Source organism: Piliocolobus tephrosceles, chromosome 14 (assembly GCF_002776525.5).
Source record: "Piliocolobus tephrosceles isolate RC106 chromosome 14, ASM277652v3, whole genome shotgun sequence".
In the NCBI taxonomy this organism is placed as follows: domain Eukaryota; kingdom Metazoa; phylum Chordata; class Mammalia; order Primates; family Cercopithecidae; genus Piliocolobus; species Piliocolobus tephrosceles.
The window spans coordinates 107,678,680-107,693,386 of NC_045447.1; the positions used below are offsets into that span (position 1 = coordinate 107,678,680).

Below are 14,707 nucleotides of genomic sequence, written 5' to 3' on the forward strand. Positions count from 1 at the left end.
GGCCAAGGCAGGTGGATCACCTGAGGTCAGGAGTTCAAGACCACCTTGGCCAACGTGACGAAACCCCATCTCTACTAAAAATACAAAAATTAGCCGAGTGTGGTGGCGGGAGCCTGTAATCCCGGCTACTCAGGATGCTGAGGCATAAGAATTGCGTGAACCTGGGAGACGGAGGATGCAGTGAGCCAAGATCGTGCCATTGCACTCCAGCCTCAGCAACAGAATGAGACTGTCTCCAAAAATAAAAGCAAAAAGCTATACAATGAAATACACTAAGAAACACTGTAGGCAAATCAAGACAGAACTATAAAAAAGTTTGAGTAACCCATGAGAAAGTTGTAAAGAAAACAAAGAGGCGAAAAGCCCAGAGAACAAACAGAAATAAAACGTAAATGGCAGACATTCCAACCAATAAGAACAGAATACATATTCTTTTCATGTGCCTTTGGAAACATAGACGAAGACAGACATATCCGGGGCCATAAACCAACATAAAGCAAAAATTTCTTTTGTTAAAAATTTTTTTTCTAATTTAAATCATGTAATGTTGGTCATAGCAATAGGCTAAAGAAGAAAATTGATTATTTTATCAGTTAATGCAACAGGAGTTTGGCAGAATTCAACAACCATTTGCAAACAAAACTGTCAGTACAATAGGAACAGAGGAGAATCTTGTAAAAATCTGCAGCTAACATTCTTTTTAGAATTTTGGTAATACATAACACAAAATTGACTGTTACAGCCTTTTACAATTCAGTGGCATTAAGTACCTTCACATTGTTGTACAGCCATCACCACTTTCCAGAATTTTTTCATTATCCCAAATAGAAATTGTGTATCCATTAAACAGTAACTCCTCATTCCCACTCCTCCCCAGTCCCTGGTAACCTCTGTTTTACTTTGTCTGTATGAATTTGCCTATTTTAGGTACCTCACATAAGTGGAATCATACAATATTTGTCCTTTTGTGACTGGCTTATGTCACTTGGCATATTTTCAAGGCTTATCTCTTAAAAGCATCCATCAGAATGTCCCTCCTTTTTAAGGCCGAAAAATGCTCCATTGTATGTATATACCACATTTTCTTTATTCATTCATTTTCATTCATTCACATTTTCTTTATTCATTCAGTTGATAAACATTCAGGTTGTTTCCAGCTGTTGTGAACAGTACTGCTATGAACATTGGTGTACAAGTATCTGTTTGAGTCCCTGCTTTCAGTTTTTGGGGGTATATTCCTAGGAGTGGGATTGTTGGATCAGATGGTAATTATGTTTAATTTTTTGAGGAACTGCCGAACTGTTTTTCATAGAAACTGTATTGTTTTACATTCCCATTGGCAATGTGCAGGTTTCCAATTTCTCCACACCCCACAAAAATATGTTTTTCTTTTTTCTGGTAGTAGTTATCCTGTTTGTGGAACAGTATTTATTTTTAATTTAATTTATTTTTAATTAAAACTTTTGTTAAACATCTACTCTGATTCTGGTCTATGGAACAGTATTCTTTTTTTTTGAGATGGAGTTTTGCTCTGTTGCCCAGGCTGGAGTGTAGTGGTGCAATCTCGGCTCACTGCAACCTCCGCCTCCCAGGTTCAAGCAATTATTTGCCTCAGCCTCCCAAGTAGCTGGGACTACAGGTGTGCACCACCACATCCAGCTAAGTTTTGTATTTTTAATAGAGATGGTGTTTCACCATCTTGGCCAGGCTGGTCTTGAACTCCTATCCTTGTGATCCACCCGCCTTGGCCTCTCAAAGTGCTGGGATTACAGACGTGAGCCACTGCATCTGGCCAGAACAGCATTCTTAATGGTGAAAGATTAAATGCTTTCCTTCCACAATTGGGAACAAACCAAGGTTATATCTGTTCTTACCACTCTCATTCAGCATAGCGCTGGAAGTTCTAACCACATTAGCAAAGAAATGAAACTGTTCCTATTTGCAGAGGACATGATTGTCTGTGTAGAAAATCGCAAGGAATGAAGGGAAAAAAAGCTTTTAAAGCTAAGTAAGTTTAGTCCGGTTGCTGTGTAGAAGATAAAACAGACGAACAGTTGTATCGTGTCATAGCATGAACATATGGTCACTGAAGTTAAAATACAATACCATTAAAATTACTAAAAAAAGAAGAAAGCTGAAGAAATTCTTAGGTGTAAATCTAACAAAACGTGTAGGGTCTGTTTGCAGAAAATCACAAAATGTTGATGAAATAAATCATAGACTGTCTAAACAAATGGAGAGACATAATATGTTTATGGATTTGAAGATCCAACATAGTAAAGATGTAAGTTCTCACCAAATTGGTATACAGGTTTAATGGGAATCCTATCAACATTTCAGCAAGGGCTTTGGGAGATACAGACAAGATTATTATAAAATTTGCATAGAAAGGCACAGGCTGTTTTAAAATAGCTAAATCAGCTTCTAACATGAAGAATGAAGGGAGAGGAATTGGTTTACCGGATTTCAAGTCCTGCTGTGTAGCCGCGATAATCAAACGTGTGTTCGATCAGTACAACAGAGAGCTCAGAAAGAACCAGCATCAGTGTATGGAGGGGATGAATAGTCTTGAACATATGGAACCAGGTTTCAGGTTAAAAGCAGGATCTATACATCTCACTTGGGTGCTCTAGGACTGCTTGCTTTTTGCCTTGACTGTGGTTAGTGGCTTAAGTTGGTTAGTGGGCATGGCTGGCTGTTGAGTGAGCAGGGATGTGTTTGTGTTACAGGCATTGATGGCCTTCCGGGATGTGGCTGTGGCCTTCACCCAGAAGGAGTGGAAGCTATTGAGTTCTGCTCAGAGGACCCTGTACAGGGAGGTGATGCTGGAGAACTACAGCCATCTGGTCTCCCTGGGTAAGGCTGGCCTGTTTAAGGTTTCAGATTCTGCTTGTGGGCATTTTAATGTCTTACGTAGCAGCTGCCATGCTTCTGACTCAGAAAGAAAAACAGTTTTTTCCCCTATTCCCCCAGAGAATGCCTGACTTTAGTAGAGCAGTTTTATGTGTGTGTGTGTGTGTGTGTGTGTGTGTGTGTGTGTGTGTGTGCTGTGAGCGTGTGGTGTGTCTGACACTGCATTTCAGGCCTGTTTACCTTGGCTGGGCTCCTCCTCTAAGGTTATCTTCCTTCAAAAGGAGGAATATTTTTATTGACTCAAGCACAGGGTAGAATCAACATATTGCTTTTAGGTCTAGGATCCCCTCCCTGTATTCATCCTGTCTCAGCATTCATTGTCTACTCCACGCCCGCACCTCCCTATCACCTTCCGGGTTTATTGCATTCCTGGGTTGGCTCTGAGTTCTGAGATAGCCTCTTAAACCACTAACTCAAGATCACTTTGTTTTTGTTTTGTTTTTTTCTGTGAGTAGGAATTGCATTTTCCAAACCAAAACTCATCCAACAGCTGGAGCAAGGGAACGAACCTTGGAGAGAGGAGAACGAACATCGTCTGGACCTTTGCCCAGGTGAGTGGGGAACCCGGGGCAGGCGAGGGCGCAGGGCAGTGAGGAGCTCAGCAGGGAAGGAAGGAGGGGCTGTTTTTGAGGTGCTAGGAGGAAGTTCTTCTTCTTCAGGCCTCCTAGGCCACTGGTAAAGGCTGCATGGCACTGCCTGCCTTCCACACTGTGTGCCTCCCCCCAGGAGAGGGCACCCCTGGCATTCCATCTCCTTCCTCCGTCAGGGCGCTCACTCCTCACTTGGCTTCCTGTCTCGAGCATATTTAGGATTTCTCCATTCTTGGGCTCATGTGGTTGGCGTGATCTTCAAAACAGTACCTGTCCTTTGAGACTAAGTCCTCTGCCCCTGTTTTTTGTTTGGTTTTTTTTTTTTTTTTTTGAGACAGAGTCTTGCTCTGTCGCCCAGGCTGGAGTGCAGTGGCAGGATCTCGGCTCACTGCAACCTCCACCTCCTGGGTTCAAGTGATTCTCCTGCCTCAGCTTCCTGAGTAGCTGGGACTACAGGTGCCCGCCATCATGCCCAGCTAAATTTTTTTGTATTTTTAGTAGAGATGGGGTTTCACCATATTGGTCAGGCTGGTCTCGAACTCCTGAGCTCAGGCAATCCATCTGCTTTGGCCTCCCAAAGTGTTGGGATTATAGGCATGAGCCACTGTGCCCAGCCAGTTTCTATTCTTAACCTGATAGCTTTTTTGTGCATCATTTCTATCCTGTAAATTCTCATAACTCTGTTTCTTTTATCATAGATTATTTAAGATTACAGCAAGGTATGAAAAACTGTACAATGAGTAGGGTTGGGGCAGCCCTATAGCCTGAGAGATAGCATGTTATAAAGCCAGGTAATAGCCTCATACTTTTCCTGATTGTGTCCTGTTCCTCCGCCTCTGTTTTCTGAGTTAGCATTCCATGACTGCCTTTATCCTTTTATTCCATCCGATGGGTTCTTCATTCATATAGGGTGTTGTTTTGCATGTCTGTAAACTTCTCTGCACATAATATTATTAAGTTGTTTCCAACTTTTTGACTATGAAATAATCTTGCTCTGTATTCTTATATGCCTCCTTGGGAACATGTGCAAGAGTTTCTCTTAAGATATATACCAGCCGGGTTCGGTGGCTCACGCCTGTAATCCCAGCACTTTGGGAAGCTGAGGCAGGTGGATCACAAGGTCAGGAGTTCGAGACCAGCCTGGCCAACATAGTGAAACCCCATCTCTACTAAAAATAGAAAAGTTAGCCGGGCATGGTGGTGCATGCCTGTAATCCCAGCTACTCGGGAGGCTGAGGCAGAATTTCTTGAATCTGGGAGGCGGACGTTGCAGTGAGCTGAGATTGCGCCATTGCACTCCAGCCTGGTTGACAGAGCGAGACTCCATCCCACAAAGAAAGAAAGAAAGAAAGAGAAAAGATATATACCTAGGTGTGTAGTAGCTGGTTCACAGACATGCATAGCCTCAACTTACATAAGTTATGCCAACTTGTGTTCTGAAGTAGGCATGGCAGCTAATGCTCCCAGCAGGAGTCTATGAGAATTCTTGTTGCACATCCTCACCAGTATTTGGGATTGTCAGACCTCATGTTTTATCCATCTATTCAGCTGGAAGTGAAATGTCAGACGGGTTTTTAAGTTGCTTACTAGTGAGCATGAGCATCTTTTCGTATGTTGCTTGGCCCTTCCTGGTTCCCCATCTGTGATTTGACCATTCAAGGTATTTGCCTACTTTTCAATGGATCTATTCTTTTTGTTATTGATTTGTAGAACTCCCATATAAATTATGGAAACATTTAGGTCTTTAATCTAACCAGAATTAATTTTATATGAATGCTGGGAGATAGAAATTAATTTTTGCCTGCTTTATCTTGTTTATTTTCATGGTTTCCTGGCATTTTATTTTTGTTTTGTTTTTTGCTTTTAAATATAACTATCTAGCTGGTGTTATACTATGTAGCAACTGAGTGCTTTTGTCTTTCTAAAAAAATTTCATTATATAAAAATGGGCTGGGCACAGTGGCTCATGCCTGTAATCTCAGACTTTGGGAGGCTGAGGTGGGTTGAGGTGGCCTCACCTGAGGCCAGGAGTTTGAGACTAGCCTGGCCACCATGGCGAAATCCTGTCTCTACTAAAAACACGAAAATTAGCTGAGCCTGGTGGCACATGCCTGTAATACCAGCTACTCAGATGGCTGAGGAGTGAGAATCGCTTGAACCTGGGAGGCGAAGTTTGCAGTGAACTGAGATCACACCACTGTACTCCAGCCTAAGCTACAGAGTGAGACTCTGTCTCAAAAAAAAAGTAAAATAATGATAAAAATGTTATTAAGATACAGTAATTAAGGTATAAGATATGTTTTTAAGGTATAATAAACTACACTTATTTAGGTGTAAAATTTGGTTAGTTTTGGTATATGTACACATGCATGAAACCACTGCCACAACTAAAGTAACAAGCATGTCTGTCATCCTTGAAAGTGTTCTTTTGCCTCACTGTAATCCTACCTCCCACTCCTTGCTGTCCTCCCCTGTACCTGGGCAACCACTGATCAGCTTTCTATAATTATAGATTTGTCTGCATTTTCTAGAATTTGTATAACTGGATTATACAGGATACAACTGGATTCTTCACTCAGCATAATTATTTTGAATTTTATCTATGATATGTGTATCAATAGTTTATTAATTTTTATTGCTGAGTATTCGTTTATATGGCTAGGTCACATTTTAATACTGACCTATGGAAAGATATTTGGGTTTTCATTTTTGACAAATATAAATAAAGCTGTTTTAAGCATGCAAGTTTTCGTGTGAATATAATGCTTTCATTTCTGTTGAATAAATACCTGGGACTGGAATGGCTGGGTTGTATGATGATGGATATAGTCTATATTTAACTTTTGAAGAAACTCACAAACTGCTTTCCAAAGTGGCTGCACCTGTTCGCATTCCCATGGCAGTGTACGAGAGCTCCAGGTGTTCCGTATCTGTCGAAACTTGGCTTGGTTATTGTATTAATTTCAGACATTCTTATAGCTGTGTAGTGAGTGGCATCTTACTGTGGTTTTGACCTTTTCTTAATGACTGATGACGTTGAGTATCTTCATGCACTTATTTGCCATCTTATATCTTCTTTAGAGAAGTGTTTTCACATCTTTTGCCCATGTAAAAATGTGGTTTCTTATTTTTGTATTATTGAGTTTGAGAGTTCTTCAGATATTCTATATAGAAGTCCATTATCACATATGTGATTTACAGACATTTTTTCTGTGGTTTACTTTTTATAATCTTACTAGTGCCTTTCAAAGAGAAATTTTTAACTGGGATGAAATCCAGTTTTCAATTTTTTCTCTTATGAATTACAGTTTTGGTAGTGTATTTAAGAAATTTTAGTCTAAACTAAGGTCAAAAAGATTCTCATTTTTTTCTTTTAGTAATTTTATAATTTTTAATTACATTTAGGTCTATACGCCTATTTTGAGTAGACATAAAAATGTACATAAATTCAGACTTCCCCTTTTTTAGGGGAGGAAGGGCATACAATTATCCAATTTTTCCAGCACCATTTATTGAAAAGACTACCCTTTACTGAATTTCCTATGTACTTTTGTGGAAAATCAGTTGACCATGTATGATAGGTCTATACCTGGACTTTATATTTTTTTCTACTCCTCTGTTAGTGTCTCTATGCCAATACCGCAGTTTTGATTACTGTAGGTTTATTAGGTCTTGAACTCACTGTGAAGCCGAGGCAGGCGGATAATAAGCTCAGGAGTTCAAGACTAGTCTGGCCAGCATAGTGAAACCCCATCTCTACTAAAAATACAAAAAAATTTAGCTGAGTGTGTTGGTGTGCCCCTCTAATCGCAGCTACTTGGGAGGCTGAGGCAGGAGAATCGTGTGAACTTGGGAGGCAGAGGTTGCAGTGAGCCGAGATCGCACTATTGCACTCCAGCTCAGGCAAAGTGCAACGAGACTCCATCTCAAAATAAAATAAAATATCCTCCATCTTTGCTTTTTATTTTGCAAGTTCTTTTCGTTATTCTTTTTTTTTTTTTTTGTATGAGTTTTAGAATCAGCTTGTCAGTTTTTATCAAAAATGCCTACTGAGATTTGGATTGGGATCAAGTTGAATCTGTATCAATTTGTGGAGAACTTACATGTAAATAATACTGTGTCTTGCCATATGTGAACACAGTGTGGCTCTCCATTTACATAAGACTTCTTTCATTTTTGTCGGCATTGTTTTGTCATTTCTAGTGTACAGGCCTTACATATCAGTATTGTATTTTTTGATGCTATTTTAAGTGTCAATTTTCAGTTGTTTATTGATGGTACATAGAAATAAAATGGATTTATGTGTAGTGACTTTGTATGCTGTAATCTTGCAAAACTCACATCTTTTTCCACTGGAATATTTTAATACGGAGGACCTTCTTTGTATTCCAGATGGAATGTGAATGGCAATCCCTAAAGCTGCTTAAGTTCCCTCTTGCAGATATGATCTTACTGACTCTAATCAACGATACAAGGAGTTTTTCTTAGGAATAGTATGGTCAAAAATAAGAAATACATATTTTGTGATTAAAAATAGTTAACAAATGGAATAACATATAAATCAGTATTCTATTTATAATCGTCTGCCTTGAACTAAGGGTCTTCAGTTAAATAGTTTAATTCCATTAAATTCTTCACTTCTGTTCTGATAGGGCACTTGAAACCCTGATTCAGTTTCTTGCTATGGGTTGCTACTTGCGGGGTACATTTCTGATCAATGCTCTTAAAAATTTGTTCCAGGGGCTGGGCGCAGTGGCTCACGCCTGTAATCCCAGTACTTTGGGAGTTGGGTGGTGGGTGGATCACTTGAGGTCAGGAGTTTGAGACCAGCCTGGCCAACATGGTGAGACCCTGTCACTACTAAAAATACAAAAAATTAGCCAGGCGTGGTGGGTGCGCCTGTAATCCCAGCTTCTCGGGAGACTGTGGTGGGAGAATTGCTTGAACCCAGGAGGTGGAGGTTGCAGTGAGCCAAGATAGCACCACTGCACTCCAGCCTGGGCAACAGAGTGAGACTCTGTCTCAAAAAAAAAAAAAAGAACTTAGTCCATAATTACCTAGGAGTTATGGTATCAACTTACGGAAGCTGAAAGCACTGCCAATTTCCAGAGCCTTTAATTTATGCCATCATGGGAATTAGTATTATCTCCAATTGGCAGCCTATTTAAACCTAGAAAAAAATTTTTTTGAAAAGGTCAATTTGTATAGTTTTAACAGTTTTGGATAAGAATATGCTTAAGCCAAAATATGTATAATCCCTGAAACATCTTTATGCTAATAAGTCATCTATTACTAACCTTCAAACGTTGAACTTCTCCTTAATTCGCCAGAGTTTTTAAAAATCCTGGATTGTTGAGCAAAACAGTGTGTGCAGTGTTGTGCAATGCTATTCGGGGAATATACTTGGCTGCAGTCTGCCCAGAGGCTAGAGGACAGCACCCTCGTTTGCCAGGAGGGCAGCATCAGGGATTCCTCTTCTTCCAGAGGACTTAAGAGTGTCCGTGCAGCAGTTCAGGAGACAACTCACATCAGGCTGCTGTGGAAGCTCCCTGGCCTAAAGCGTGTTCCTCACAGGAACCAGTATCTCTTGCTACAGCTTATCTGATTCGTGGGTGCCCCTTACTTGAGTCGCCATAGTCAAGGAAGCCCAAAATATGGCTCCCGTTCAGATGTTTAGATCTTATTTATAGCATCTTCAGGATCGTAATCAGTCTGTTACTTACTGCAGCTCAGACACCAAGTTCTTGGCTCTTGCATAAACGGCAGGCCAAGCAAATGTTTCTCAGGCAAGGTTTCATAGGCGTGAGCTGGAGCAAAAGCAAGAGAGCAGGGCCCAAGAGAGGAGGATCAATGTGTAACTCTACTTGCAGCAGTTTATAGAGCTGAAGCTGCCTGTGATGCTTTTTTGAACTTTTTAGTTTGGCTGATAGGACTAATTTGTAGTGTGGGTTTTCTGTGCTGCAATAGAGCATGTAATGTGCCCTTGTGGGTTGGAAGAGAGGTCTCTGTTGTGAACATCTGAAGAAAACTGCTGGGCAGGTATTGCAATCCACAGGCCCCTGTGGTGATTCTGACCGAGACTTTCTCTCTAGCAGAGCCTAGGACAGAATTCCAGCCCAGTCTTCCCCACCTGGTGGCCTTTTCTAGCTCGCAGCTCCTCAGACACTATGCACTAAGTGGTCATCCCACACAGATCTTCCCAAGCTCATCTGCAGGAAGTGACTTCCAACTAGAAGCTCCAAGATGCTCTAGTGAAAAAGGAGAAAGTGGAGAGACAGAAGGCCCCGACACCTCATTAAGAAAGAGGCCAAGCAGAATTTCTAGGACATTGTTCAGCCCACATCAAGGTGACCCAGTAGAATGGTTGGAAGGGAACACAGAAGGAGGAATAGACCTTCGCCTGGCCCAGAGGATGCGTCCTGGGGGGTCAGACACAATGTTGAAGGGAGTCGACACCTCGGAATCTGGAGCAGTCATACGTGGAAACTACAGACTGGGACTTAGCAAAAAGTCAAGCCTGTTCAGCCACCAGAAGCATCATGTGTGCCCTGAATGTGGGAGAGGCTTTTGCCAGAGATCAGACCTTATCAAGCACCAGAGGACACACACCGGGGAGAAGCCATACCTGTGTCCTGAGTGTGGGCGTCGGTTTAGCCAGAAGGCCTCCCTCTCCATACACCAGAGGAAGCACTCGGGGGAGAAGCCGTACGTGTGCAGGGAATGTGGGCGACGCTTCAGGTATACCTCCTCCCTCGCTAATCACAAGAGGATTCACTCCGGGGAGAGGCCCTTTGTGTGTCAGGAGTGTGGGCGAGGCTTTCGCCAGAAGATAGCCCTCATTCTCCACCAGAGGACACACTTGGAGGAGAAGCCCTTTGTGTGTCCCGAGTGCGGAAGAGGCTTTTGCCAGAAGGCATCGCTCCTCCAGCACCAGAGCTCACACACAGGCGAGAGGCCCTTCCTGTGCCTCCAGTGTGGGCGTGGCTTCAGGCAGCAGTCACTCCTCCTTAGTCACCAGGTCACACACTCAGGGGAGAAGCCTTACGTCTGTGCCGAGTGTGGGCACAGCTTTGGCCAGAAGGTCACTCTCATCAGGCACCAGAGGACACACACAGGCGAGAAGCCTTACCTGTGCCCCCAGTGTGGGCGGGGTTTTAGCCAGAAGGTCACCCTCATTGGACACCAGAGGACACACACGGGGGAGAAGCCCTACCTGTGCCCTGACTGTGGGCGTGGCTTTGGTCAGAAGGTCACCCTCATCAGACACCAGAGGACACACACCGGGGAGAAGCCTTATCTGTGCCCCGAGTGTGGGCGCGCCTTTGGCTTTAAGTCGCTCCTCACCCGACACCAGAGGACACACTCAGAGGAGGAGCTTTATGTTGGCAGGGTGTGTGGGCGAGGACTTGGCCAGAAGTCACACCTTATCTCTGACCGAAGGACACACTCGGGAGAAAAGCCCTGCGTTTGCGAGGAATGTGGGCGCGGCTTTGGCTTTAAGTCTGCCCTCATCCGGCATCAGCGGACCCATTCTGGGGAGAAGCCGTATGTCTGCAGGGAGTGCGGACGTGGCTTTAGCCAGAAGTCTCACTTGCATAGACATAGGAGGACCAAGTCTGGTCATCAGCTCCTGCCCCAAGAGATATTCTGACCTTTCCTTTCCTCGTGAGTGTGAAGCTGGCAGAAATCACTAGTAAATGCTTCAGTTTCCTGAAATGGGATGGGAAAAAAAAAACGTTGCTTTCTTTCATCGATCATGAGATAGTTGAATTTTGGTTTACCTTCTATATTCACAATTTGTCTTGGCTTGCTAGGGATTCCATAACAAAGTACCCCAGGCTGGGTGACTTTAACAACAGAACTCAATTTTCATATTTATGGAGGCGGGAAGTCCCAGATGAAGCTATCGGTAGGTTTGGCTGCTGCTAAAGCCTCTCTGCTTGGCTTGCGGATGGCTGCTTTCTGGCCACATCCTCCCGTGGCCTGTTTTCTGTGTGTATGCTTTCCTGGTGTGGCTTCCTCCTCTTGTAGCGATACCAGTCATTCTGGAGAGAGCCACAGCCGTATGGCCTCATTTAACCTTCATAACCTTCTTAAAGGCCCTATCTCCAGATACAGTCACACTACGGGGTTGGGACTTCAACATGACTTTTTGGGAAACCCAATTTAGTCTATAACACTCCACTACCAAAGTTCAGGTCCTTCAAACATACAAAATACATTCACAGGATCCCAACAGTCCCAAAATTCTTTACCCATTTCAACTTCAACTCTAGATCCAAAATCTCATTTAAATATCATCTAAACCAAGCGTGAATGAGACCTTAGGTACAATTCATCCTTAGGCAAAATTCTCCAGCTGTGATCCTGTGAAACCAGACAGATTATCTGCTTCCAAAATATTATACAATGGTGGGACAAGCAGAGGCTGGACTTTCCCATTCCAAAGGTGAGACATGAGAAAGAAATGAAGAATGATGGATCCTCAGCAAGTCTCAAACCTGGCAAGGCAACTTCCATTAGATTTTAAGTCTCGAGACTAATCCCCTTTGGCTCAGTGCTCTGCCCTGTTGGCCAACTGGATTGGCAGCCCTCCTTTTTGGGCTCATGGGATCATGGGAGCTGCAGTGTCGCTTCCTTGGCCCTGGGCAGTGGCTCCTGGCTCACTGAAATTGAGGAGGAGACACACTTGCCCTCTAGCCCTGTGCTCTCTGGGCCCATTAGAACCTTTGAGAATCACATTCTTCCCTTTTCTTGTACCTTCCTGTAGCACCCCAGAAGGCCAACAGCCTGCCTTCATTTTGTCCTGTCTCTTTCTCTGTTCAGTTCAAGCTGGCAGCATTTCTGGTGAGACGGTTAACTGGTTCCATTCAGACCTATACTAATCTCTTTATCACGTGGTTGTCCAGCCACACCCTAGTGTTCTTTCGAGAACATACTTTCTCATTTTTTGCAATGCGGACAGGCTGAGAATTTTCCAAATCTTTAAGTACTGGTTCTTTTTTGCTTAACAGTTCCTTCAATTTATCTTTCTCCTCTCACATTTTACTGTAAGCAGCAAGGAGGAAACAGGCTCCACTTGCATCACTTTGTGTAGAAATATCACCTGAATATTCTGCACTACCTCACTCACAATTTCTATACTCTACAAAACACTAGAATGCAATTTGGGCAAGTCCTTTGCAAGGATTCCAGTTTCCCATTACCCATTCCTCATTTCTGTCTGAGACCTCACCACAATCACCTTTAAAAAAAAAAAAAAAGAACAGATTTTGTAGATACGGGTTTTTACTATGTTGCTTAGGCTGGTCTCATACACCTGGCCTCAAATGATCCTCCTGCTTTGCCCTCTCAAAGTGTGAGCCACCACACCCAGCCCAGAACCTTTAACATCTGCATTCCGACCAACAGTGTTTTGAAGGTCATCCAGGCTTTTCCTAACATGTGCCTCAAAACTCTTGTAGCTTCTTTCTACCAAGAACCCAGTTCCAAGCCACTTCCACATTTTAGGTTACAAAGCATCCCTATCACAGTACCAAAATCTGTATTAATTTGCTAGGGCTAACGTAAGAAAACAACAGACTGGGTGCCTTAAACAATAGAACATTTAGCTTCTCACAGGTCAGGAAACTGGAAGTCCTAGAACGGGGTGTTGGCAGGTTTGGTTTCTACTAAGGCCTCTCTCCTTGGCCTGCAGATGGCTGCCTTCCCTCTGTGGTGTCACATAGCTTAGTCTTTGTACACACACTTTCCTGATGTCTCTCGTTAAAAGGACACCAGTGATACTGGATTAGGGCAACACCCTAAAGACCTCATTTTAACCTTAATTACAACTTTAAATGTCCTGTATGCAAAAACAGTTACACTGGGGATTAGGGCTTCAACATATGAATTGGGGTGGGGAGGGACACAATTTAGTCCATAACACTCTGACTTCTGGACTTCCAAAATTCATGTCTAGCCATGAGCACCTGCCACAGAGTGCTCTCCTGACCATTCGTTTCCTTTCGCCATAAGTGTGAAGATGGCAGAAACCAATAATAGATGTTCCACTTTCCTGATATGGAGTGGAGAAAAAAGAGTTGCTTTCCTTCATTGATCATGAGATAGTTGGTTTATGCTTCACTTTCTGCACAGCAGTCCTTTGTATTTTATGGTCTTTTGTTTTAATAAACTGCTTCTCTACAAAGCTGCATACCTGGCTATGTACCTCATTCACTGATACTTTTAGGAGAACCCCAAGGCATTCAACCTCTTCGGAGACATGGAGGAATTACTCTGCGTATTTATTCTGGACTACTGTCCTATGGGACAGGGATATTCCGGTATTCAACCTCACCTCTTCCTACGTCTTCCAGTGTCTGTGATGAGAGATGCTGGCCACGAGCTCAACTTCCCTGATGCCAGATTGAAGGGCATTTATTCACATCCCTGTCATGTTAGCTATGCCTGTGTGCCAGTGATCCAGCCCGTCAGCCACAACCTTCCTTAAAACTCCAGTCAGGAGCTAAGACTCTGAAGCCACCCACCCTTCTATCCAGCCCAAGACACTGTCCCTTTAGCTATAGTCCCTCCTGTTCCCTGATCCCCAGGGCCCAAATGCCCTAGATCCTGACAAATGCCTACATCAAGACTGGCCCTGGCCCTGGCCCTGTTCCTTCAGCACCAAGTGTTTACTGCATGGTCAGTCTCCCCAGTGCTTGGCGCCACTGCTGGCTCAGAGGGGTTTTTCACCAGAATGAAAAGAAAGAGATTTTAGTTTGGGAGAATTCACCTTGGGAGGATAGATGAAAGAAGAATGACAGATGGGGGTCACTGACCCAGCATCTCAGCTGGAGATGGTCTTCGGGTTAGCTTCGGTGGGGTGCCTTGAGACCACTGGGGACAGCCCTTATCAATACATTTTCACTGAAGCCATTTTGCCTCAGTGAGTTATCCAGTGGCCAGAGCTGAAGTCACAAGGGAAGCAGGGTGTGCGTGTGTGTGTATGTGTGTGTATGCACGCGTATGTGTGGTGTGGGGTCATTTCATGCCAGCAGTTTAAAAATTTCTGCTGAGAATATAAATAGAAATAATAACAATTCCAGCACGTATATTGACCTTTTACTTGAAAGTGTTTTTCCATAATGGAAGTTTCTATGGCCATTCACCCAAAATGGACCTGATAAATGGTATATAAATAAAAAACAGGCCTGGCGCAGTGG

At 43.2% G+C, this 14,707-nt stretch overlaps 1 protein-coding gene across 2 annotated transcripts in view; it reads left to right on the forward strand.

Annotated features, from left to right (window-relative positions):
- ZNF169 (zinc finger protein 169) overlaps positions 1-13,698 on the forward strand; it is a 44,855-nt gene extending 31,157 nt beyond the window's left edge. The window contains exons 3-5 of one of the 2 annotated variants that reach the window (XM_023187788.1): positions 2,730-2,856; positions 3,369-3,464; positions 9,596-13,698. In XM_023187788.1, the coding sequence (XP_023043556.1) occupies positions 2,730-2,856; positions 3,369-3,464; positions 9,596-11,154 (1,782 nt within the window). In that variant the 3' untranslated portion in view covers positions 11,155-13,698. The remainder of the gene's footprint in view (positions 1-2,729; positions 2,857-3,368; positions 3,465-9,595) is intronic. The other variant, XM_023187789.1, reaches the window with a different exon arrangement.
- The last annotated feature ends 1,009 nt before the right edge of the window (positions 13,699-14,707 follow it).